General features: G+C 41.1%; 1 protein-coding gene across 7 annotated transcripts in view; it reads left to right on the forward strand.

Annotated features, from left to right (window-relative positions):
• Positions 1–22117, forward strand: part of pfkpa (phosphofructokinase, platelet a) — a 35268-nt gene extending 13151 nt beyond the window's left edge. For 2 of the 7 annotated variants that reach the window (XM_029699132.1, XM_029699150.1), the window contains exons 9-23: positions 1126–1218; positions 1935–2060; positions 2463–2527; positions 3180–3249; positions 3672–3818; positions 8361–8431; positions 12249–12336; positions 16475–16627; positions 17244–17408; positions 17773–17834; positions 18017–18128; positions 18246–18345; positions 18811–18816; positions 19272–19377; positions 21176–22117. In XM_029699132.1, coding sequence (XP_029554992.1) covers positions 1126–1218; positions 1935–2060; positions 2463–2527; positions 3180–3249; positions 3672–3818; positions 8361–8431; positions 12249–12336; positions 16475–16627; positions 17244–17408; positions 17773–17834; positions 18017–18128; positions 18246–18345; positions 18811–18816; positions 19272–19377; positions 21176–21335 — 1524 coding nt within the window. In that variant the 3' untranslated portion in view covers positions 21336–22117. Of the gene's footprint in view, positions 1–1125; positions 1219–1934; positions 2061–2462; positions 2528–3179; positions 3250–3671; positions 3819–8360; positions 8432–12248; positions 12337–14770; positions 14924–16474; positions 16628–17243; positions 17409–17772; positions 17835–18016; positions 18129–18245; positions 18346–18810; positions 18817–19271; positions 19378–21175 lie in introns of all 7 variants that reach the window. The other 5 variants (XM_029699159.1, XM_029699175.1, XM_029699167.1 and 2 more) reach the window with 3 other exon arrangements.
• Positions 22118–26374: the final 4257 nt, after the last annotated feature.

Raw genomic sequence — 26374 nt, forward strand, 5'->3', positions numbered from 1 at the left:
GCGGCTTAAACAATGACGCGGCTAATATATGGATTTTTCCCGCTTTCAATTTTTTTTTCTACAAAAAAAAAAACACATTCTGTGACGTGCTCAGTTTTTTGGTGGCATGAAGCTTTCATTAGACCAATGAAATTGCAGAACGGGTTAAGGTCAAACTATTTTTTTGTTTACTGTTTAGATTAAATCGAGCGCTCTCAAACTTCTCATCATTCTGATTACGGTAGTCATTTTGTCACCCTCATCATGGCAAAGACACAGAGAAATGCATATGATGCCGCTTTCAAGTTGAAGGCGATTGATCTGGCTGTTGGAAAAGGAAATAGAGCTGCTGCACGGGAGCTTGGTCTTAATGAGTCGATGATAAGACGTTGGAAACAGCAGCGTGAGGAATTGACTCAGTGCAAAAAGACAACTAAAGCTTACTGCTAATTTTTTATTTTTTGTTACAAGCCGTGTTTCGTTAAAGCCTATTTATTTTTGTTACAAGCCGTGTTTCGTTAAAGCCTGTGTAAAGTTCATTTGTTTCAATGTACCGGTAGGCACCTGCGGCTTATAGACATGTGCGGCTTATTTATGTTCAAAATAAAAAAAATGTTTTAATTCAGTGGGTGCGGCTTATATTCAGGTGCGCTTAATAGTCCGGAAATTACGGTACCATTTAATTCTAGGCCCTCAGGAATTGAGGCAAAGCATTTAATCCAGCTTGTGCTTGAATGTCTTATTTATGTATTTGTGTCACATTTTGAAAGTCAACCTTTTTTAAGCTTGGGATCTGTGCATCTTGTAAAGACCCCACAAACATGACTGAAATAAGGAGGATGGGTTGCATGTGCATTGTGTTTTCCCTTTGCTCAACTCTTCAGCTTGTGAGAGTATTTTCTCCTCGTTGTTTAGTACAAATGTGTATGTCTAGAATATATTAGGTCAAATAATATCTGATAGTTTACTTGCAGTACGTAAAGATAAAACAATACTTGCTTCAGTATTTAGCCAAGTATTAGAGCTAACATTTGCATGAGTGTTTCGCATGACCATTACTCCTATACCATTACTATAAGACAGACTTTAAAAGAGTATCGCTGAAACCACCTCAATCTAGCTAAAACATGGTTCCTGTTGTCCCAGCTTGTTGTCAGATGCCTGGGGTTTGACACCCGTGTGACAATCCTGGGCCACGTCCAGAGAGGAGGCACACCCTCTGCCTTCGACCGTATCCTGGTAGGTATTCTGACCGTATTCTGACCACATTCTTGACCGTTTCCCCACGTCTACAATAGTGTACTAGCCAGGTCCCAGATATGTTTGTGCTGTTTTGCCAACTCCCATGCTTGACGTGGCAAAATGACCATAAAAGCTGACAGGACAGTACAAACAGATCTGGGACCAAGCTAGTAGTGTACAGCAGTCCCACTAGATTAATCGTGTGGAAGACATGCACTCACTAGGCCTGGGGAGGAAACAACTGCTGCTTTTAGGCTAAGCACATTAACAGATTTGATGACATGACACATGTGTTGATGTAGGCCTACTGGTCTATCATAGAGAGTGGGAGAAATCCAGGGCTGACAAGCTCTTCCATTTTGCCTACATCCTCTGAAATACAACAAATGAAAAGGGGAAGCGTGAAAACATCCAGAGGAAGATGGAGAATCGGAGGGAGAGAGAGGGAAACAGAGCGAGGGAAAGAGATAATCCATGTGTGAGCTCAGGCAAAGAGGAAGAGATGTCAGTATATGTTTAATGTGGTCCCGTTTGGCTCAGTTGCTAAGAGCATTACCCTAGCAATGCCAATGTCTTGGGCTGAATTCCAACAGGGATCACATTCGGTACATGTACTAACATGCGCTCACTGTATTGTACATTGCTCTGGAGAAAAGTTTCTGGCTGTGGTATCTTTCCTATCTTTATTATGTGTGGCTGTGTGTTCTCTCCAGGCCAGTCGTATGGGTGTGGAGGCTGTCATTGCCCTGTTGGAGACTACAGCTAATACACCGGCCTGTGTGGTCTCTCTGTGTGGAAACCAGGCGGTGAGACTGCCTCTCATGGAGTGTGTACAGATGGTAGGTAGACATGAGTACTGTAGCCAGGACAAGGCAGCTTACTATTAGGCACACACGCACAGTCGCGTGCACACGCACCCTCATACTCACAAACACACATGGAGGAATGAGAGAATTGCCTGATGGGAAATATAAGTGCATAAAGTGGGATCTGGGATGAATGTTGTTTTGTGGTTAATCGTTATCCTAGGCATGTGGCTGCCGGTTGCTACACAGAGCAGCTCTCAATGACTGCACTGCAAACCCTTCTGATCTTACCTAGATACCTCTTACCATTAGCTGCATCGACTTGATGTCCTACTAAGGCAGGAATCATATACACATTAGAAACATGTATAAGTCACTCGGAATAAAAGCGTCTGCTAATTAGCATGCAAATATGAATCTGCTTTGGTTCACCAGACTCAGGAGGTGCAGAAAGCCATGGATGAGAAGAAGTTTGAAGAGGCAGTGAAGCTGCGCGGCAGGTACATCCACATCACCAACCACTGTAGTGGCTTTGCACAGCTACAGCCACAACCACCAGCCCAGTATGAAATATTAGGGACAGTGACCCGTTTCTCATGCTGATGCTAGTAGGCCTCTTGACACGTGACCTACTGGGCCACTGACACACACACACACACACACACACACACACACACACACACACACACACACACACACAGAGCAGCAGCCAGCATGAAAGGACCTGGTCAGGCAGTAAATTAGATCACTATATTACGTCAGGGTCACCCAGTTTGGAATGATTGGAGTTCACTGAGGGACATCCTCTTCACCAGTTAGGACATTGCTTCCCCATTTACAGTATAAAAGTTAATGTTGAGGAACTTCTTATTGTTAGGGACAGGAGATTTTCCTGACCACCTGATCTGGCTAGGAAACACTCTGGAACCTAGTTATAAGCTAAAACTACTGCCGGACCTAGAGGTGTTCCTGGTCACGTGGTCAACAATCACTTCTGGCTCCACTTATTAACAGGATGCTAGGATCAATTGAACTGGGCTGTTGGGCCCTATTCTAGCATTCATTTTGGTCTCACTTTGTGCTCATGTGCCTAAGTGGATTTGTATTGTATCTATATTGTAAGACATCTTTCCCTTTTCTGTCCGATTGCAGGAGTTTTGAAAACAATCTGAAGACATACAAGCTCCTGGCTCACCGTAAACTAGAATCAGAACTCCCACATGTAAGTCAATCACAGGTCATGAGTCCTGCATGGTGACAGAAAGTCAACATTATTTTATGTTTGCTCAAGTTTCCCCTCCCCATATTCCTGTAAAATCTATAACAGGAAGGATATTTATTTTACACGTGACTTACACACCAAGTCCGTTTTCCAGTGTTGAGAATATTTTTCATCAGTGTTGCCTGTTCTAAAATGTTTCTAATGGATCAGCGTGGTCTACCTCTGACTAAGCTAGCAGGAGGTATGCCTATGGCCTTAACATGTGGGCATAGGGCCAGAAAACAATTCTCTCCCTGCCCAGCTCTGTTGCCCCTTTCCCCCTTCCCAACCTAGCTCTGTTACCCCCTGCTTAAAAGTTTTTTTAAATGATTTTCAGTTGACAGTTTTGGTAATGGTGTATCCTGTTCCCCTTTTCCCTGCAGAGTAACTTCAACATTGCTGTGCTGAATGTGGGAGCCCCCGCAGCGGGCATGAACGCTGCTGTCCGCTCTGCCGTCAGGGTGGGCATCTCGGAGGGACACAAGATGTTCGCTGTCAACGATGGCTTCGAGGGATTCTACAAGGGACAGGTATCATAAACAGACAAATAAAGTTGTATTCTTATGTTCTTCTAACAATTTATAACAAATATAAGTTGGATTAGAAGATGCCACACAGACTCAGAGATTCACTTACAAAAATGTACTCAAGATAAGATTGACTGCAAACAAACAAGGTTTGCTGCCAGAGGATCGCTCATATCTCTGTTATGTACCGTTTTGATATAAAATGGGCAGATAAAATATGGACATGAATGAAGAAAAAACTATAAGAGAATAGATGGCTGTCTAGCTGACAGTTGAACAGCCATGTCACCTTTAGCCATCCACTGACTCCATGGCTGTTAATGTGGAGGAGACTGATAGAGAGTACAAGCAGTAGGATAATCTGACCAGATTACTGTAAATCAATTATTGGGTTAATGACGTCACTTCCCGTCCCAGGTAAGAGCAGTACCACTCTGCACCAACAGGGGACCACATTACATGTCTGACACGTAATACAAATACTTCACTGGAGTAGGATTGTTTTGTTATTGTCCCCCTGTGCCATTCATTTATAAAAAAGGCTCCATTCCAATGAAAGAACATGATGTATCTTGTTCATCTTGTTCTACTGGTCTTTCCCTACTGGTACTGAACTAGAAATTCTCAGTCTCAGCTTTAGTTGCATCTAAACTCACAGCAGTAACACGAACAGTTCAGTACATGGATTTGAAGCACCTGCCCAGTAGTCCCTAGCTAGCTGTATTTGACAATAATCACTGGTGAGTTTAGTATCCCCTCCTAGGTCTCTTAGACAGCTATGCACAGGTTTCTTAGATAGGGTTATGTGCAGCTACAGTTGAAGTCAGAAGTTTACATACACTTAGGTTGGAGTCATTAAAACTTGTTTTTCAACCACTCCACAAATTTCTTGTTAACAAACTATAGTTTTGGCAAGTCGGTTAGGACATCTACTTTGTGCATGACACAAGTCATTTTCCCAACAATTGTTTACAGACAGATTATTTCACTGTATCACAATTCCAGTGGGTCAGAAGTTTACATACACTAAGTTGACTGTGCCTTTAAACAGTTTGGAAAATTCCCAAAAATTATGTCATAGCTTTAGAAGCTTCTGATAGGCTGATTGACATCATTTGAGTCAATTGGAGGTGTACCTGTGGATGTATTTCAAGGCCTTCCTTCAAACTCAGTGCTTCTTTGCTTGACATCATGAGAAAATCAAAAGAAATCAGCCAAGACCTCAGAAAAACAAATTGGAGACCTCCACAAGTCTGGTTCATCCTTGGGAGCAATTTCCAAACGCCTGAAGGTACCAGGTTCATCTGTACAAACAATAGTATGCAAGTATAAACACCATTGACCCACACAGCCATCATATCGCGCAGGAAGGAGACGCGTTCTGTCTCCTGGAGATTAATGTACTTTTGTGCGAAAAGTGCAAATCAATCCCAGAACAACAGCAAAGGACCTTGTAAAGATGCTGGAGGAAACAGGTACAATATCCATAGTATAACGAGTCCAGTATCGACATAACCTGAACGCCGCTCAGCAAGGAAGAAGCCACTGCTCCAAAACCGCCATAAAAAAAACAGACTACGGTTTGCAACTGCACATGGGGACAAATATCTTACTTTTTGGAGAAATGTCCTCTGGTCTGATGAAACAAAAATTTGACCATAATGACCGTCATTCTGTTTGGAGGAAAAAGGGGGAGGCTTGCAAGCCGAAGAACACCATCCCAACCGTGAAGCACGGGGGTGGCAGCATCATGTTGTGGGAGTGCTTTGCTGCAGGAGGGACTGGTGCACTTCACAAAATAGATGGCATCGTGAGGCAGAAAAATTATGTGGATATATTGAAGCAATATCTCAAGACATCAGTCAGGAAGTTAAAGCTTGGTCGCAAATGGGTCTTACAAATGGACAATGACCCCAAGCATACTTCCAAAGTTGTGGCAAAATGACTTAAGAACAACAAAGTCAAGGTATTGGAGTGGCCATCACAAAGCCCTGACCTCAATCCTATAGAAAAGGTGTGGGCAGAACTGAAAAAGCGTGTGTGAGCAGGGAGGCCTACAAACCTGACTCAGTTACACCAGCTCTGTCAGGAGGAATGGGGCAACATTCACCCAACTTATTGTGGGAAGCTTGTGGAAGGCTACCCAAAACATTTGACCCAAGTTAAACAATTTAAAGGCAGTGCTACCAAATACTAATTGAGTGTATGTAATCTTCTGACCAACTGGGAATGTGATGAAAGAAATAAATCTGAAATAAATCATTCTCTACTATTATTGTGACATTTCACATTCTTCAAATAAAGTGGTGATCCTAACTGACCTAAGACAGGGAATCTTTACTAGGAATAAATGTCAGAAATTGTGAAAAACGGAGTTTAAATGTAGTTGGCTAAGGTGTATGTAAACTTCCGACTTCAACTGTATGTAGTCACTACACTCAGTGCAGGTAACAACACCATACGACTGTAAAGAGATTACCAGGGGGATGAAATTGACTGCTGCGCTCCACTGCTTCCGAAGTGGCTGTCTGCATATTACAGAATTCTCTTTCTCACTTCCTCTGGTCAAATTGTAATTCTAACTGTCTGTACCTCTTTCCTATGGTCTTTTATGGTTGACTGTCTGTTGATTTGATGGAGGAGTTCCAATAAAACACAATACAAACAGTGCCTGTAAAACACAACCAAAAATCAATTGGTACATCGATCATATAACAGTTTAGATAACATGTATTTGAAGATGTAGGCTACTGAATGTTTTTGACAAAATACTTATTTGGGCATCATGTGTATAGGGTAGACTGGTACAGTGCCTTGCAAAAGTATTCATCCCTCTTGACGTTTTTCCTATTTTGTTGCATTACAACCTGTAATTTAAATGGATTTTTATACACAAAATAGTCAAAATTGGTGAAGCAAAAAAATAACATCTTTCAAAAATTCTAAAAAATTCAAAAGTGGTGCGTTCATATGTATTCACCCCCTTTGCTGTGAAGCCCCTAAATTAGATTTGGTGCAAACAATTAGCTTCAGAAGTCACATAATTAGTTAAATAAAGTCCACCTGTGTGCAATCTAAATGTCACATGATCTGTCACATGATCTCAGTATATATATATATATATATACACACCTGTTCTGAAAGGCCCCAGAGTCTGCAACACCACTAAGCAAGGGGCACCACCAAGCAAGCTGCACCATGAAGACCAATGAGCTCTCCAAACAAGTTGCGGAGAAGTACAGATCTGGGTTGGGTTATAAAAAATATCAGAAACTTTGAACATCCCACAGAGCTCCATTAAATCCTTTTTATAAAAAATTGAAAGAATATGGCACCACAACAAACCCGCCAAGAGAGGGCTGCCCACCAAAACTCACAGACCAGGCAAGGAGGGCATTAATCAGAGAGGCAACAAAGAGACCAAAGATAACCCTGAAGGAGCTGCAAGGCTCCACATCGGAGATTGGAGTATCTGTCCATAGGACCACTTTAAGCCTTATACTCCACAGAGTTGGGCTTTACGGGAGAGTTGCCAGAAAAAAGCCATTACTTAAAGAAGAAAATAAGCAAACACGTTTGGTGTTTGCCAAAAGGCATGTGGGAGACTCCCCAAACATATGGAAGAAGGTACTTTGGTCAGATATGACTAAAATGTAGCTTTTTGGCCATCAAGGAAAATGCTATGTCTGGCGCAAACCCAACACCTCTCATCACCCCGAGAACACCAACAGTGAAGCATGGTGATGGCAGCATCATGCTATGGGGATGTTTTTCATCTGCAGGGACTGGGAAACTGGTCAGAATTGAAGGAATGATGGGTGGCGCTAAATACAGGGAAATTCTTGAGGGAAAACTGTTTCAGTCTTCAAGAGATTTGAGACTGGGATGGAGGTTCACCTTCCTTCAGGACAATGACCCTAAGCATACTGATAAAGCAACACTCGAGTGGTTTAAGGGGAAACATTTAAATGTCTTGGAATGGCCTAGTCAAAGCCCAGACCTCAATCCAATTTGAGAATCTGTGGGATGACTTACAGATTGCTGTACACTAGCAGAACCCATCCAACTTGAAAGAGCTGGAGCAGTTTTGCCTTGAAGAATGGGCAACAATCCCAGTGGCTAGATGTGCAAAGCTTATAGAGACATACCCCAAGAGACTTGCAGGTAGAATTGCTGCAAAAGATGGCTCTACAAAGTATTGACTTTGGGGGGATGAATAGTTATGCACACTCAAGTTTTCCGTTTTTTTCTTGTTTGTTTCACAATAAAAAATATTTTGCATCTTCCAAGTGGTAGGCATGTTGTGTAAATCAAATGATACAAACCCCCCAAAAATCCATGTTAATTCCAGGTTGTAAGGCAACAAAATAGGAAAAATGCCAAGGGGGTGAATACTTTCGCACGCCACTGTAAGGGCAATACAAGTTACAGTAGGCTACAATATTTTCTCAAGCATTTCGCTACATCCGCAATACCATCTGCTAAACGTGGATGTGACCAATAAAATGTGATTTGATTTGTTTTGATGTGTTTTTGTCCCTTCAGATTAAAGAGATCAAATGGGCAGATGTCGGAGGATGGACAGGGCAAGGTGGATCTCTGTTGGGAACAAAACGGTAAAGTCTCCATCCCAAATGCAAATTTATTTGATATAATATTACGAACTTGACTATAATAGTTTATAATACAGCATTTAGAGAAACTATATCATTTCTTCCATATAGCCAAATTTCCTTATCTGCGTGCACACGTATCCCCTATCAAGGTGTTTTGGTACTTCCCTTATGCGCTACGCTTTTCTGTACACTTACACTATCCTGCCCTCTATGCTTAGTGACAATAGCGGTAGGTGGATCGTTTGTCCAGATCTGCAATAGGTTAACTAGCAATCATATCACATAGAAAGTCATTGAAATCTGCACAAATGTTCAATATGAATCCACAAGAAAAACATAGAAGAGTAGCTGATAGGCAGCAGAGAGGCAGGTGCGTCATTGCGCATGGAAGAACAGTAAACACATGAGAAACACAGCTCTTAAAGCTCCCGTATTGATCTTGTTTAGGCCATACACATTTCATTTGATATATAACGGATGCCCCTCTTCACATTTCTCAAAATAGTAAAAAAAGAAAAAAGTGATTCATTTAATTCCTATGAAAGTATTTTTTTTAACAATTCTTTGTTATGAATTGAATGATGTGCAGTTGGGATTTGGTTATATCCCGTGAATCGAATGATGGGAATCAAAATAATAATTTGTGAATTGCAAAGAGTAAATAAAATGTTTGGGGCTGTAGCCTTCCTTTCAAATTGTTGCTGTAAAACTCATTTTGTATATACTTTAAGTTGATTTAGACATTCTGTTTATTGGACATTGCAAATCAATAGATGCTAGTAGTCAGCCTGTATTGTCTTTTTTTTTTCGCTGACTTGCCTCACTTAAAACCTCTCTAGGGTATGTGGGACGAAATCGTCCCACCTAGTCAACAGCCAGTGGAATCGAGTGGCGCGATATTCAAATACCTTAGAAATGCTATTACTTCAATTTCTCAAACATATGACTATTTTACACCATTTTAAAGACAAGACTCTCATTAATCTAACCACACTGTCCGATTTCAAAAAGGCTTTACAACGAAAGCAAAACATTAGATTATGTCAGCAGAGTACCCAGCCAGAAATAGTCAGACACCCATTTTTCAAGCTAGCATATAATGTCACAAAAACCAAAACCACAGCTAAATGCAGCACTAACCTTTGATGATCTTCATCAGATGACACTCCGAGGACATTATGTTATACAATACATGCATGTTTTGTTCAATCAAGTTATTTATTTATATCAAAAACCAGCTTTTTACATTAGCATGTGACGTTCAGAACTAGCATTCCCACCAAACACTTTCGGTGAATTTACTAAATTACTCACGATAAACGTTCACAAAAAACATAACAATTATTTTAAGAATTATAGATACAGAACTCCTTTATGCAATCGCGGTGTCCGATTTGAAAATATATTTTCGGCAAAAGCACATTTTGCAATATTCTGAGTAGATAGCTCGCCATCACGGGCTAGCTATTTTGACACCCACCAAGTTTGGCACTCACCAAACTCAGATTTACTATAAGAAAAATTGGATTACCTTTGCTGTTCTTCGTCAGAATGCACTCCCAGGACTTCTACTTCATCCACAAATGTTGTTTTGGTTCAAAATAATCCATAGTTATGTTCAAATATCCTCTGTTTTGTTCTTGCGTTCAAGACACTATCCGAACGGTGACGCGCGGACGCGTATCGTGACAAAAAAATTCAAAATATTCCATTACCGTACTTCGAAGCATGTCAAACGCTGTTTAAAATCAATTTTTATGCGATTTTTCTCGTAAAATAGCGATAATATTCCGACCGGGAAACCCTGTTTTCGTTCAAAGACAAAGTTGAAAATGGAGTCGTCTCGTGCACACGCACCCCCGTCTCATTGTTCTCAGATCGACCACTTACCAAATGCGCTACTGTTTTTCAGCCTGGGACAGCAGAGTCATCATTCAACGTTCTGGCGCCTTCTGAGAGCCTATGGGAGCATTAGAAAGTGTCACGTTACAGCAGAGATCCTCTGTTTTCAATAAAGAGTGTAGAAGGCCAAGAAATGGTCAGAGGGCACTTCCTGTACAGAATCTTCTCAGGTTTTTGCCTGCCATATGAGTTCTGTTATACTCACAGACACCATTCAAACCGTTTTAGAAACTTTAGGGTGTGTTCTATCCAAATCAAAAAATTCATATGCATATTCTAGTTTCTGGGCAGTAGTAATAACCAGATTAAATCGGGTATGTTTTTTATCCGGATGTGAAAATACTGCCCCCTACCCTAGAGAGGTTAAAAAATACAAAAATCTGTTATACAGCGATTTAAATATAATTATCCTACCTAGACTAGCCTACAACACTACAATGCAATTAATATTTGTACAATTATTGTTTTGAGTACAATTCTACTCTAGGCTGTAAACTGCAGTGAAAATGTAATTTGAATAATGGCACAAAAGCCCTGTTATTTGAATGCTTACTTCCATTAATTCCATTTGGAACAGTTGTGGGTCTACTCTGAACAGATTATACAGTCTAGAAAGGCACAGTACAGGACAATCTGGCTGTATTTTTACTTCTGATATGGATGCGCTGTCTTCCAAGTTGTCCTGGGGCCACATAGGCCTATGCGCACAGCAGGCCCAGTTATTCAGGAAAGCTTAACAAGCGTTCTGCTCCCTTTCCGATCCGAGCGGCTGTTCCTTGACCTAGAACCTAATGTTTCAATATAGTCTTAAATATTTGTAATTTAAAGCTGCAATATGTAACTTTTTGGGCGAACCGACCAAATTCACATAGAAATATGAGTTATATATGTAATTTGCATTGAAAGCAATTCTAAGAAGCGCTAGATAAGTTCCATGTGCGCTATTTCTATGCCTCCCGTGTTTAAGTTTAGTTTGTGCGTCTTTTACTTTCGGTTTTGTACACCAGCTACAAACAGCCAAAAATACAATATTTCTGGGTTATGGAAAATATATTTCACAGCAGTTTAGATGGTACAATGATTATCTACACTGTACTTGCTTGTTTTGTCACAAACTGAAATTAGGGAAACTATTAGAATTTTAGCAACCAGGAAATGGCTGAGTGATTTCTGCATAGTACATCTTTAACTTTTAAAATGTATTACCTTTTTTTTGTGTTGCATAAACGCAACCAGTCAAAATGTTTCAAGCTGATTAGGCTACTTCAGAAGTCTCCTGTAGACTACCCGCGCACATTCATCCACTCCACTCAAATATCATTTCAGCATCCAAACTGCACACCGGCCATTCGATGAATGGAAAGAAACATCTGATACAAAACACCAGAAAGTTTAATAACATTCAGAGATTGCCAAGCCTTTGATACTGAGTAGAGAGGGATGTATTTTCTGTTAGTCGAGATTGTCATACTGTATTTGATTGTGGTGTTGAAAATGCAAACCATGATGAAGCGCTCGGGGTCGGTAATCGGTATGGAGTTATGCGTTGCTTATTGGTTGTGTGTGGTGCATTGGCACAGAAACCTGTTGGTGGAAAATCATTGCATTTATTTTATATAATTATAAATATAGCATCAAAATGTAGAAAAACTGATTCCCCCTAGCTGATTATTGTCTGCAGCCGGCTCTGATCGTAGTGTAATGACAGGCAGGGAAAGTGAACTCGACTGTGGTGGTCAGTGAACCCTCGACCTTCTGGCCCGTAGCCCAGGGTGGCATCGACTGTGCCCCAAAACCATGCTGAAGTGCAAATATTTTTTACAGTACACAGGTAGGGTCCCCCCCCCCACCTCACACACTAAATGTTAAACTTTCTCTAAATTTTCTGTTGCTTTATCCCATTTTCTTTTTTCAGAACTCTCCCTGCAAAGTATGTTGAAAAAATTGCTGAGCAGATGCGAGCACATAACATAAATGCATTGTTAGTTATCGGAGGATTCGAGGTATGTTGACGCCTGTTGTTTTTGCTATATAGTAGATATTATTATTTCATGAATTTCAAGCTTTGTGTTAGATTTTATTTTTAGACATTTTTCATGTATTTTACAATATATACAGTACCAGTCAAAAGTTTGGACACCTACTCATTCAAGAGTTTCTTTATTTGTGTTATTTTCTACATTGTAGAATAATAGTGAAGACAACACATATGGAATCATGTAGTAACCAAAAAAGTGTTAAATCAAAATATATTTTAAATTTGAGATTCTTCAAAGTAGCCACCCTTTGCCTTGATAACAGCTTTGCACACTCTTGGCATTCTCTCAACCAGCTTCATGAGGTAGTCACCTGGAATGCGTTTCAATTAACAGGTGTGCCTTGTTAAAAATGAATTTGTGGAATTTCTTTCCTTAATCCATTTGAGCCAATCTGTTGTGTTGTGACAAGGTAGGGGTGGTATACAGAAGATAGCCCTATTTGGTTAAAGACCGAGTCCATATTATGTCAAGAACTGCTCAAATAAGCAAAGAGAAACGACAGTCCATCATTACTTTAAGACATCAAGGTCAGTCAATCCGGAAAATTTCAGGTAATTTTAAAGTTTCTTCAAGTGCATTTGCAAAAACCATCAAGCGCTATGAGGAAACTGGCTCTCATGAGGACCGCCACAGGAAAGAAAGACCCAGAGTTACCTCTGCTGCAGAGGACAAGTTTATTAGAGTTACTAGACATGCACCTCAGATTGCAGCCCAAATAAATGCTTCACAGAGTTTAAGTAACAGACACATCTCAGCATCAACTGTTTAGAGGAGACTGCGTGAATCAGGCCTTCATGGTCGAATTGCTGCAAAGAAACCACTACTAAAGGACACCAATAATAAGAAGAGACTTGCTTGGGCCAAGAAACACAAGCAATGGACATTAGACTGGTGAAAATCTGTCCTTTGGTCTGATGAGTCCAAATTGGAGATTCTTGGTTCTAGCCGCGGTGTCTTTGTGAGACGCAGAGTAGGTGAACGGATGATCTCCGCATGTGTGGTTCCCACCGTGAAGCATGGAGGAGGAGGTGTGATGGTGTGGGGGTGCTTTGCTGGTGACACTGTCAGTGATTTATTTAGAATTCAAGGCAGACTTAACCAGCATTGCTACCACAGCATTCTGCAGCGATACGCCATCCCATCTGGTTATCCCATCTGGTTTGCGCTATCATTTGTTTTTCAACAGGACAATGACCCAACACACCTCCAGGCTGTGTAAGGGCTATTTGAGAAGGAGAGATATGGAGTGCTGCATCAGATTACTTGGCCTCCACAATCACCCGACCTAAACCCAATTGAGATGGTTTGGGATAAATTGGACCATAGAGTGAAGAAAAAGCAGCCAACAAGTGCTCAGCATTATGTGGGAACTCCTTCAAGACTGCTGGAAAAGCATTCCTCGTGAAGCTGGTTGAGAGAATGCCAAGAGTGTGCAAAGCTGTCATCAATGCAAAGGGTGACTACTTTGAAAAATATTAAACATATTTAGATTTTTTTGGTTACTACATGATTCCATATGTGTTATTTCATAGTTTTGATGTCTTCACTATTATTCTACAACAATGTAGAAAATAATAAAAATAAAGAAAAACCCTTGAATGAGTAGGTGTGTCCAAACTTTTGACTGGTACTGTATATTTGTAATTAAATTCATGATTCAAATGAATCATTCACATGTATTATACTGTAGATGTAAAGTATTAATATGTATATTTAACTAATATATATAACTTTGTAATGCTTATTGTGTGAGTTCATCATAGAGAACATTGTTATGTTGATTTTGCCAACCCTTTCCATCAATCTGCTTCTTTGTAGCGTTGGCTCGTACCCACCTGCTTTAATGCAAAGCCATACACATTATTTGGTACTTATTGTTGCATCAAGTGCATAAGTAAATGAATAATCAATTCAATTTAAGAATTCGAAAAAAACAGTTGGTTCATTGTTCAGTTTTTGATTTCAGTTCAAAACCTAGAATAGATCCTTTAGTTGAGGCATTCAAAACATTAAAATGAATAGTGAACCAACGTTCTGAAACTTAAAAGATAAGTGATAATTTGGTCCCACTGGAAAACACAGAATGCACATTAAGTCACACGTCATTTCACGCACACCTGTGCACTAGGCTCACCAGCTTTCTATATATGTGTATGTAAGAGTGTGTTCAATTGAGTTTGTGTGTGTGTGTGTGTGCTTGTACGCGTGTATGCACACGTGTGTAGGAACACTGTGTGTGTATGTCTGGAGTGGTACCTGTCTGTTTCACGCTGCTGTCCGTTGTGATAGACTTGGCTCTCCCTTGGCATCCTTTCATGTCTCCTCCTCCCTGACTGTCAGTCTGCTTTATCAGCACCATCTCGTAACTAAAACCCCTGGCTCTGGCTCTGCCCTGCAGGCCTACCTGGGACTCATGGAATTGTTAGAAGCCCGTGGGAAATATGACGAGTTCTGTGTGCCCATGGTCATGGTGCCAGCCACTGTCTCCAACAATGTGCCGGGTTCAGACCTCAGCATTGGCGCTGACACAGCTCTGAACGCCATCACTGATGTAAGCGAGGCTGGAAAAAAAAGAGATAGCCATACCTACTTCCTGGTAGGCTCAGCCAATCACATAAACGGGCAACGCTGACCTGGACCAACCTGCTCGGCCTTTCATTTACCAGCATCAGCCAATCAGCTATCACGATCAGCTATCCTGGCCAACATTTGCATTGATACAGTTGACAGGGCAAAAGGTTTTGGACCTGAATAGGAAAATGTTTTATTTTATTTACTGTACTAAATTTGACTGAATGTAACAATTGATTCAATAACACCGTTACTGCAATTAACAACCATGCAGTGAATGTTGGTTAAATATTTCCCTCAGTTTATAACTAACAGATAAACATTCATAACACATAGTTTGAATTTGAATAAACTTTATTGATCCCCAGAGGGGAAATTGGATGGCTGGTAAACCAAAGCCGAGTTGTCCCTAGCACTCCCAGGTAAGTGCGTAATGACATGGAGGCATGCTTTGACCGTACCTATGTGTCGTGGTGGCCACCATGTTTGCTCCAGCCTGCCCCTTGACTGTGTGTGTACCTACCTCATTAACAAAGACCAACGGTCAACAACGTTCAGGCTTTACACTGCTTAGTGTTTAATAGAACGCTCTTTTACCCTCCAAAGTGCACAAACTAACATGCTGTAGTTGTTAAGTTGTGGTAGCTAAGTAGTTAGTTAGCTGTTGAAGCTCTAGCTGACTGCTAACTGCTAACATCACATTGATACTACGTGTGTGCTATTGCTAAGTTTGCATACATTTTTTTTAGAACGATCCCTTAGTAAGTGTTTTGTGTAAAGATTACAGCAAAATGGTGAACAGTTCTTTTTTTTTAGCACACGGTTAAATACTTTAGTGAGTGTTCATGCACCAGAATCTAGTCCAGTTCGCTTTTACAAAGGTCCTTGTAAAAGAGTTACTGTACAAGAGTCCTCTTTAAAGGATTGTATACAGCAGTTAGGCACAACATCACAAAGTTGTTGCATGCAGTCCAAACAGCATGTTGTGAAACAACAAGGCAGTGGTCCAGTCTGGGCTACAAGTTGACCGACATCTCTTCCTCCTTCATCTCCCCCCCCCTCCCCTCCGTCATCATCCTCATCCTCTGTTTGCGGACTTGACCAGTGCTTGTCCTGCCACCTGTGTACCCCGCCTCCAGCCACCCTTCCGATTGGCTGAGGTACAGTAGGCAGTGTCACCAGCTGCATTGAGCTGCGAAACCCAAACAGACCTCTCTGCCTCTCCATCAGAGGAATCCCTTCTTCTTTCAACCCTCCAACCTCTCCACCCCCTCCTCTCTCCTCCCTACCTCCTCTCCCAGATCCTTACCTTATCCTTTTCCTCCATCCTTCCCTCTCTCTTTCCTCCCTCCGTTCTCCGCCCCTCCCCCCCTCTGCCAATGGGAAGCCATAGCTGCTATCACACGGAAAGAGCCCGGAATAGCAGGGTACACTCGATCAGTGTCTCCGAGAGGTGTGTTCGATCGTCTCTCAGTCAGAAGTCTCCCTCCTGGTTGTCTAATGCGTGTTGTACTACTGCCTACTGCTTCAGGCGCTTGAGTGTCTTCTGCAGCTGTATGAGGCTCGGTCCAACTATGAGGAGTTTTGCATCCCCATGTGTATGCTGCCTGCCACCATTAGTAACAATGTGCCTGGCACTGACCTTAGTATTGGGGCAGACACAGCCCTCAATTCCATCGTGGAGGTAAGGAACAATCCCCCCCACTAAGATCACACTACTATGATGATTTATCGATTGAAATCTCTCTTCCAGATGTTTTACCTCTGTTATAAAATATCACAACATTTAGATGTGCAATGTTTAGACAGTATCACACACACTGCATGTAATGTAACATGTCTACCACTAAACAGTATTTACTTTTTTAGCCTTCTACAGGTCTCCCAGTCTTTTGGTGAATAGAACATTTTAGAATGAATGGGCCTATGTGTGCTTAGTATAGCAAGCAAGCCGTGTCGTGGTATCATAACCACTCAATGACCTGTGGCAGTACCAGAATACGGTTTATGGTTGTCTTCTATGAGTAGGGTGGAGTAACGCTACGATGAGGGATGTACTATCACGAAGCCTGGGTTGACTTATTCACTTCAGATGTGTAAATATAGCGTGGTCGTGAACAATCCAGGAATTCTCAACTTATTATGTCTGAACAGAATGAGAAAGAAAGTTAGTTCGCATGTTTTGAACACCCTCTGTTGTGGCAGTAGTCTGCCTGGAATGGTGTGTTTGTTCATTTGATCTCCCGACTAATGCTGTAGGCGTCTGTCTAACTCTGTGAGTGTGTGTGTGTGTATGTCAGACATGCGACCGCATCAAGCAGTCTGCCAGCGGGACCAAGCGGCGGGTGTTCATCATTGAGACCATGGGAGGGTACTGTGGGTACCTGGCCAGTGTCGGGGGGTTGGCTGCTGGAGCGGACGCTGCCTACATCTACGAAGAACCCTTTGACATCAGGGACCTTCAGGTGAGACAAACGCACACTTAAACAAACAGAAATATATGTGCAAGTTAATTCAGAAAAACCTCTCCCAAACCTTCAACTTGAACCCTCATAGCGGTCTCATAACCATGACATACTGTAAATGGAATATGTCCTAAGCAGTTAGAACAGCTAACGTCAGGTTATGACCATCTGCCTTTGCAGAGACTGTTGTTTAGGTGAGATACTTAAGCTGCTCTATTTGGCTAGCAGTACAGTATTATAGTAGACCATGTGTAAGTGGAACAGAATGGATTTGTGCCCAATATAGATCAATGTGTTTAAGGTGCAGTTATGCTTTTTGCTGGTCAAGAGAAGGAACACTGACTCGTAGCATGTTTTCTTTCAGTCCAACGTTGAGCATCTGACAGAGAAGATGAAAGGAGCCATTCAAAGAGGATTGGTCCTCAGGTAACGCAGTGCACTAACTCACTGGATGTGTCCCAATATCTCCTTTTCGGGTGAAGGCAAGAGAAAAGTGTACACTTTGGGAGAAAGGAGAGATAATTGGGACGTATCCACTCACTCACCATCTCATTCAATCCCTCTCTCACTCCCTCACTCACTCCCTCATTCTCATTTTGGTGTGGCAGAAATGAAAACAGCAACGAGAACTACACGACAGACTTCATCTACCAGCTGTACTCTGAGGAAGGGAGAGGAGTGTTCGACTGCAGGAAGAATGTACTAGGACACATGCAGCAGGTAGGTAACCGTAGAATACTCTGTGGTTGCGTCCAAAACGGATCCCTATTTCCTATATAGTGCACTACTTTTGAGAAAAGGAGAATACAGTGACAGCTGTTGTGATTGTTTTGAAAGGGAGGGGCACCATCTCCTTTCGACCGCAACTTTGGGACAAAGATCTCGGCCAAAGCCATGCTATGGCTCACCAAGAAAATGAACGAGACCTTCAGACAAGGTACAGTAGTAAAGACTGTAGTCATGCCAGTAGACTCCTAGTGTCCTCAGAGAAGATTGTGATTGTGATGCAGCACCTTTACCTGGATCTGTCATGGAGTCCTTCAATAACTTTTTGGGGTGTTTTAGGTAGTTTTGTTCACAATGCATCCATCACACAGCAGATTTCAAATTCCCTCTGGTTTCATTTGCGTATTTGTTATTTAATATAATGTGTAAGGGCAATGTTAAACACTTTGCATGATGAAATTGCAAGTAACTATTCCATAATATATGAAAGTGACAATTGCGCTTATACTGCACTATAAGTGCATACCACATCATGTAAATGTTTTAATATGACTTATTTACTAAGTAAATAAATAGTAAAATAAGTACTATACTAGTTTCTTGATTAAGGCTAACGTTAAAACATTACATTTTTCTTTGTTTTTTGTCTATTTGTTGTGCACATGGATGACATAAGATGAAGGTAAATTACTTTATTAATTGACTCCGGCTCCATGACCATCTATTTCATTAGATCTAGTTCCATGTCCCTTTACCCATCATGCCCTTGTAGTGTTACATGTCTCAAATAGAGTTTAGTTGGTGTTTGTAGCAGTTGCAGTTGGCGTGTCAGATATTATATTTTGATATAATATCTGGTTCTGTGTATTTTTCTTTGTTCACGGTTTGCTCTTGTTCAGCACACTGTTGCAAGACTCCTAGATGTTTCATTCTGTCAAACCTAAATTAAAACAGTATTCCCCTTTCCCATTCAAACATTATCCTAGATCCATGTAGACAGTATAGTGACATTCCAATTGTGGGAAGTTGACTCACCAACCATTACCATAATAATTTACTGGAAACTTAGACCATAACTGTGAAGTGGCATATAAACCATGGATGGGTGTGTGACTGCTGACTGTTGTTGTTTTGTAGGGAGAGTGTTTGCCAACACTGAAGACACGTGCTGTCTGTTGGGGATGCGTCGCAGGGCCCTGGTCTTCCAGCCCGTCGTACAGCTGAAGGATGAAACTGACTTTGTGTAGGTTACTTTACCTCTGACATCTTTTGTCACTCTACAGCACCCCCTGACAGTAACACCTACACCTGAAGTCCCACTTGAAATGCCCCTTATGCGTTTTTACATGAACATCTAAAATAATCCCAGTGTAGTTCTGTAGTTACAGTTGAAGTCGGAAGTTTACATACACTTAAGTTGTAGTCATTGAAACTCGTTTTCCAACCACTCCACAAATGTCTTGTTAACAAACTATAGTTTTGGCAAGTCTGTTAGGACATCTACTTTGTGCATGACACAAGTCGTTTTTCCATCAATTGTTTACAGACAGATTATTTCACTTATAATTCACTGTATCACAATTCCAGTGGGTCAGAAGTTTACATACACTAAGTTGACTATGCCTTTGAACAGCTTGGAAAATTCCAGAAAATGATGTCATGGCTTTAGAAAATTCTGATAGGCTAATTGACATCATTTGACTCAATTGGAGGTGTACCCGTGGATGTATTTCAAAGCCTACCTTCAAACTCAGTGCCTCTTTGCTTGACATCATGGGAAAATCAAAAGAAATCAGCCAAGACCTCAGAAAAAGAATTGTAGACCTCCACAAGTCTGGTTAATCCTTGGGAGCAATTTCCAAAAGCCTGAAGGTACCACGTTCATCTGTACAAACAATAGTACGCAAGTATAAACACCATGGGACCACGCAGCTGTCATACCGCTCAGGAAGGAGACGTTTTCTGTCTCCTAGAGATGAACGTTCTTTGGTGCGAAAATTGCAAATCAATCCCAGAACAACAGCAAAGGACCTTGTGAAGATGCTGGAGGAAACAGGTACAAAAGTATCTATAGCCACAGTAAAACGAGTCCTATATCGACATAACCTGAAAGGCCGCTCAGCAAGGAGGAAGCCACTGCTCCAAAACCACCATAAAAAAAGCTAGACTACGGTTTGCAACTGCACATGGGGACAAAGATCATACCTTTTGAAGAAATGTCCTCTGGGCGGATGAATTAAAAATTGAACTGTTTGGCCATAGTTACAATTGTTATGTTTGGAGGAAAAAGGGGGAGGCTTGCAAGCCAAAGAAAACCATCCCAACCGTGAAGCACGGGGGTGGCAGCATCATGTTGTGGGAGTGCTTTGCTGCAGGAGGGACTGGTGCACTTCACAAAATAGATGGCATCACGAGGAAGGCAAATGATATGGATATATTTAAGCAACATCTCAAGACATCATTCAGGAAGTTGAAGCTTGGTCACAAATGGGTCTTCCAAATGTACAATGACCCCAAGCATACTTCCAACAAAGGACAACAAAGTCAAGGTATTGGAGTAGCCATCACAAAGCCCTGACCTCAATCCTATAGAAAATGTGTGGGCAGAACTGAAAAGCGTGTACGAGCAAGGAGGCCTACAAACCTGACTCAGTTACACCAGCTCTGTCAGGAGGGATGGGCCAAAATTCACCCAACTTATTGTGGGAAGCTTGTGGAAGGCTACCCGAAACATTTGACCCAAGTTAAACAATTTAAAGGCAGTGCTACCAAGTACTAATTGAGTGTATGTGAACTTCTGACCCACTGGCAATGTGATGAAAGAAATAATAGCTGAAATAAATAATTCTCTCTACTATTATTGTGACATTTCACATTCTTCAAATAAAGTGGTGATCCTAGCTGACCTAAGACAGGGAATTTTTGCTAGGATTAAATGTCAGGAATTGTGAAAAACTGAGTTTAAATGTATTTGGCTAAGGTGTATGTAAACTTTCGACTTCAACTGTACAATCTCTCCCTCTCTGTCTGTCCCCCTGCAGCCACAGGATCCCTAAGGAACAATGGTGGCTGAAGCTCCGCCCCCTGATGAAGATCCTGGCCAAGTATAAGACCAGCTATGACGTATCTGACTCTGGCCAGCTGGAGCACGTGGTCCGCAACATCAGGCCCAAGGAGTCGGACCCCTCCGGTGCCATGTGAGCATCTGTTGTCATAGGTCTGTCTGATTGTCCCCTTTAGAACAGGGGGCTGTCTGCGTAAAAGAGTACCAACTAGCAACAATCAATAGCAGCGTAAGAGTCCTCTGTTGGTCAGTCATCAGTCACTTTGTTTATTTTTCTGTCTGTCTTTCATTCGTCCCCATTGTAAAAGTCCCTCCTTTTTTGTTTTATTTACAAACCTGCGTATACAGTAGGATTAGGAATGTCTGTCTGTCACCATTGAGAGCTCTCCAGCCTAACTCCAGTGCTTCTGTCTGTTTTCACACTGACCCGCCTGCTCCAACAACACATACCCCCTCAGACCACTGGCAATTTCTATTTCTGTGCGACAACTCAGTCGTCGTGTCTGTCCCTTGCCCTGTCAGTCACTGTGGCTGTGTTGTCAATCAGTGACCCTTTGTGTTGAACTGTACTTTCTCCTTCCTCCTCTGACACCCTGATGTCTGTCCCCAAGACTAACCAGTCTGAGAATAGGTAACACCATACGGTAGTTCTGCCAGTGTAAGGTTACTGGCCATATTTACGTACCTGTAAGACTGAATGAAATACAATGCTGATATTGGCTGTGGGTTTCACATCACAAATGTTTTTTTGTTTTTGTTTTAACTTCACGTTAATTTGCTTGAAACATGGATATATTATACAACTACTATTTAGACACTACTTAAAGTAGGAGTCAAATGTAATGCACCGTTCATTTAAATGTGTAAGGCCAATATTCCCCACACAATAAACATTATTAAACATGAAAATACAAAGGAACTGAAGTTGTTGCATTTGTTGTATTAATGGTCACATATTTACTCAAACATACTAAAAAGTAATTTTAAAAGCCTTATGCAATGGTTTTCATTATACCTTCCTGGGCCTGTATTCATATAGTATCTCAAAGTAGGAGTGCTGATCTAGGATCAGGTTCTCCTTGTTCATGTAATCTATTCATTATTATCTAAAAGACAAAACTGATCCTAGATTAGAACTCCTACTCTGAGACTCTTTATGAATAAGGCCCTGGTGATGGATCGGTAAGATCCCATATGCATTACATGCGTCATTGGGTACATTGATTTTATTTTCTTTGCCACCTGATGGCAGCAAAGTACTGTCTCTGTTCACTATAATATTACCTGCAGTGTAGCCGAGGCTACATTTTCCAACTAGGCGTTTTCCAACAAGCTCCCTACAATTTATACCTATTCCATTCAGAACCATTTCAGAGCATGGGCTCTTGTAAAAAATAAATCATAAAAAAAAGACATATGAAAGCGTGTGCCTGAATTTGTGTGCCCGCATAGCCACCATAATAATGAATTTATCTTTTAATTTAAAGGGAATTTCAATTTCCCTGAGGTGTATTAAATGTGAATACATGTAATAGGGTTCTTTTTTTCACACCTAAATGGATTTGCTTTGCTAATCATAAGCAGTTATGTGAGCGTGTATGCAGAGGGCTAAGACCACTGCAAAGTGACAGTCAGCAACATGAAATATGAATTATACTCATAAAAGTTACCCATAACCACCATCTTTATTCCCTTGGGAATCAGCTTTAACTCAAACTAATATGATGCATTAAACTACAGTATAAGTCACTCATGCTTTCCTAGAAAAGCGTTCTCTTTTTCATCATCGTATTGTTTTCCTCACCTTCAGTGAGCAGGGCTCGGGGTGGAGCGAGGTATTATTCTCCCATTGCTTCTCTGACCCTCCCACAGCACGAAATTAGCAACTCCAATAATTTGAGTTGATTTAAGAATGCAGAGGGAGAGCCTGTGGGGTCATATGCACATAGGTAATCAATAGTCATTACCTTTCATTTCTCCCCTCTTTCTGTTGTAAAATCACACACACACACACACACACACACACACACACACACACACACACACACACACACACACACACACACACACCTGATCTCATCGGGCTGATTAAAGGTTGCAAATGAAGGGTACTCTCTCTTGTTATGTATCAAAGCCGCAACTTTGTCTTCATTTAATGTTGCATTCTCTTTAACCAAGGGCCCAATTACAAGATGAGACACTGAATCACTGAAATGGACTGCTATGTTGACCTTTACTAGATTAAAGCATGTTCTCCTCTTTAAGTTCATACACTTGAATTTAAGGGATAATGAAGAATATTGGCAGAAAATTCTTCTAGCTGTAAATGGTGAATAAAGTCTACCCACCATGGGGCTAAAATAGATTACTTTGAGAGGTATTGTGATTACAAGAGTAACGACAGCCAATAAATCTTTGCTTGTGTTATTAAAAAAACAATATTTTCCTTTCAGGTAAATCATGTATATGTGACATGGGAAAGATTAATATTTAAAAATACTAGCATAGCTAATACATTGCAGCACAAATATCTGCCCCATGAAGGAAAATGCATATTGCCTATAGCTGTAGCTGTGGAAATGGATTGTAAATACGAGTTCAATTCCTCCGTTCTCTGGATCCTTGCAGGATTGGAATAGGGATACTACTGTGATGCAGGTTGATTTAGAACTACACAGCTCTCGTTCTCAGACCCAGTTGAAAGATATATTGAACATGTTGCAAAGCACAGAGAAGTGTAGTGTTGGCTTAGGCAGGTGCAGTGAGTTGAACCTCATTTTAGTATTTTTACAATTTACTGAATGAGTGGATACTGGAGACTGGTCACTGGTCATCACACTTGGCTATTAGGGCTTCCATGAGGGCATGAAAAGCTGTAATATTACATTGGTCTCTATGTTGTTTAACTTGCTATCTGTCCACTCATCCTTAACAAAGTCATTACTCCATTCTGTGGTATTTGCCTCAGAAGTGATATGAGAAATCTACATGGAAAAGCAATTTTCTTTCATTTCTCTCACACACACTTCAGTGGCATCGGACAGATATAAGGGATTGTATTGGAGCCGCTAATGATGTTCGCTCTGCATCATTTAAAATGTTAATCTTTTGAAGAAAGCGACTTGCAGTTTATGTCTTTATTTACTCGTCTGTATGTGACAGATAGAGAGAACAGAGTAGATGATATTGACGGTGGCGGTGTATTGCTGTATTTAATGAAAGGAGAGGAGCTTTAGTTGGCAGTCAGCTCAGAGACTGCAGCTGTCCTTTGATGTATTGGAGTTAATATCATCCTGACATTTCTCAGGACAGATTTTCATCGCAGGATCATCTATACTTTTGGACCTGTATGATAAATGATTCAGGACATTCATTTTCCTCTCTGTCTCATCTCTCCTCTCCTCTGTGTGAAGAATCAAAACTGTGTGTGTGTGTGTGTGTGTGTGTGTGGGCGAGTGTGTGGGCCAGTGTGAGTGTGTGCGTGGGCACGTGTATGCCCGCATGTCTGTGTGTGGGTCTGTGAGAGAGAGAGAGCGAGACCCGGCGCGGCATGCGATGAGGAATAGAAGGCAGCATTAATGGAATTGACATTAATTTGACAGAGTGCTCGCTAACATGTGAAGTCACTCGCAGTTCATAAGAATAATATTAACTTGCCATTAGTATGCCAAGCGGCTGTCAAGCTTACCAGACGCCAGGCATTTTGGGAAGTCAGAGCCATGGCCCTGTTTCATTCTGGGGTTATGAGTGCATCCTAAAGCTATGCACAACAAGAAAACCCTCATTCCACTCACAGTCCCAGACGTAAATAGCCCACATTGTGAAAAGATGACAAAGATCCTGCTCTGGTATTGTAACCAATGGCTGTATTGCAGCACTGATACCCTCTGACCAACAGCATTCTCTGAATAGCTAAAAGCGTTAGTGAAAGGGAATTGATTAGGCAACAGGTTTAAGACCAAAACTAGGGCGGAATCAAGTTTTAATGTCACGTGCACAAGTAAGTGACAATGCAATAATCAATATCAGTGTGCACTGAACAAAAATATAAACGCAACATGTAAAGTGTTGGTCACATGTTTCATGACCTGGAATAAAATCCATGAAATGTTCCATACTCACAAAACGTGTATTTCACTCAAATTTTGTGCACAAATTTGTTTATATCACTGTTTGTGAGTATTTCTCCTTTGCCAAGATAATCCATCCACCTGACAGGTGTGGCATATCAAGAAGCTGATTAAACAGCATGATCATTACAGAGGTACACCTTGTGCTGGGGACAATAAAAGGCTACTTTAAATTGTGCAGTTTCATCACACAACACAATGCCACAGATGGCACAAGTTGAGGGAGCGTATTCTGATTGGCTGGGCCTGGTTCTACCTAGAACCTTTAACATCCTAAGAACCGTTTTTGGAAGAACGGGTTATTTGATGATTCTTTGGAAGGCAAGAATGATTATTTAGAAGGAAAAGGGTTCTACAAAGAACCATATAATATTTCCCAGCATGCTCTAGATTTTCTGAATTTTATGCTACACAAAGATAAATAACCTACAGTTTTCTGAACTAATCCAATCTGTTGGATATATTGCACCCATTACAGAGATGGTTGTTCCAGTTTAGATAATTGAGGCAGTCTCAATGTTCTATCTTCCCTACCCTGGCAGTCATACTGAATGCAGGTTGCGGGTAATTTACAATTCCCCTTGTTGGAATTGTAATAGGAATTACACATCACTTTGCAAGCCAGCATAATGTGACTTGCAGGCCTGATCTGGCCTGTAGACCAGGAGATTCCTAACACCACCCTGTTAGGGTATACTGTAACTAGGCCCTCAGAGAAATTCCTTATGATATATATATAATGTATTCTCATAGATTATACCATTTTAAAAGCAAATAAGGCTGGTGGAACCGTTCCTAGAGGGTTCTAGGCAGAACCCTCTGCAAAGGGTTCTAACCAGCACCAAAAAGGGTTTCTCTATGGGGACAAACCGAGGAATCATATATGGTTCTAATTAGCACCTTTTGTTTCTAAGAGTGTAAGGTAGAAGAACAAAAACATGAGAAATAAAAATAAGAAATAATAAGAACTATATACAGGGTCAGTTCCAGTACCATATTTATAATGTGCAGGGATACTGGAGTGATGGAGGTAGATATATATAGGG

Source organism: Salmo trutta, chromosome 2 (assembly GCF_901001165.1).
Source record: "Salmo trutta chromosome 2, fSalTru1.1, whole genome shotgun sequence".
NCBI classification, from domain to species: domain Eukaryota; kingdom Metazoa; phylum Chordata; class Actinopteri; order Salmoniformes; family Salmonidae; genus Salmo; species Salmo trutta.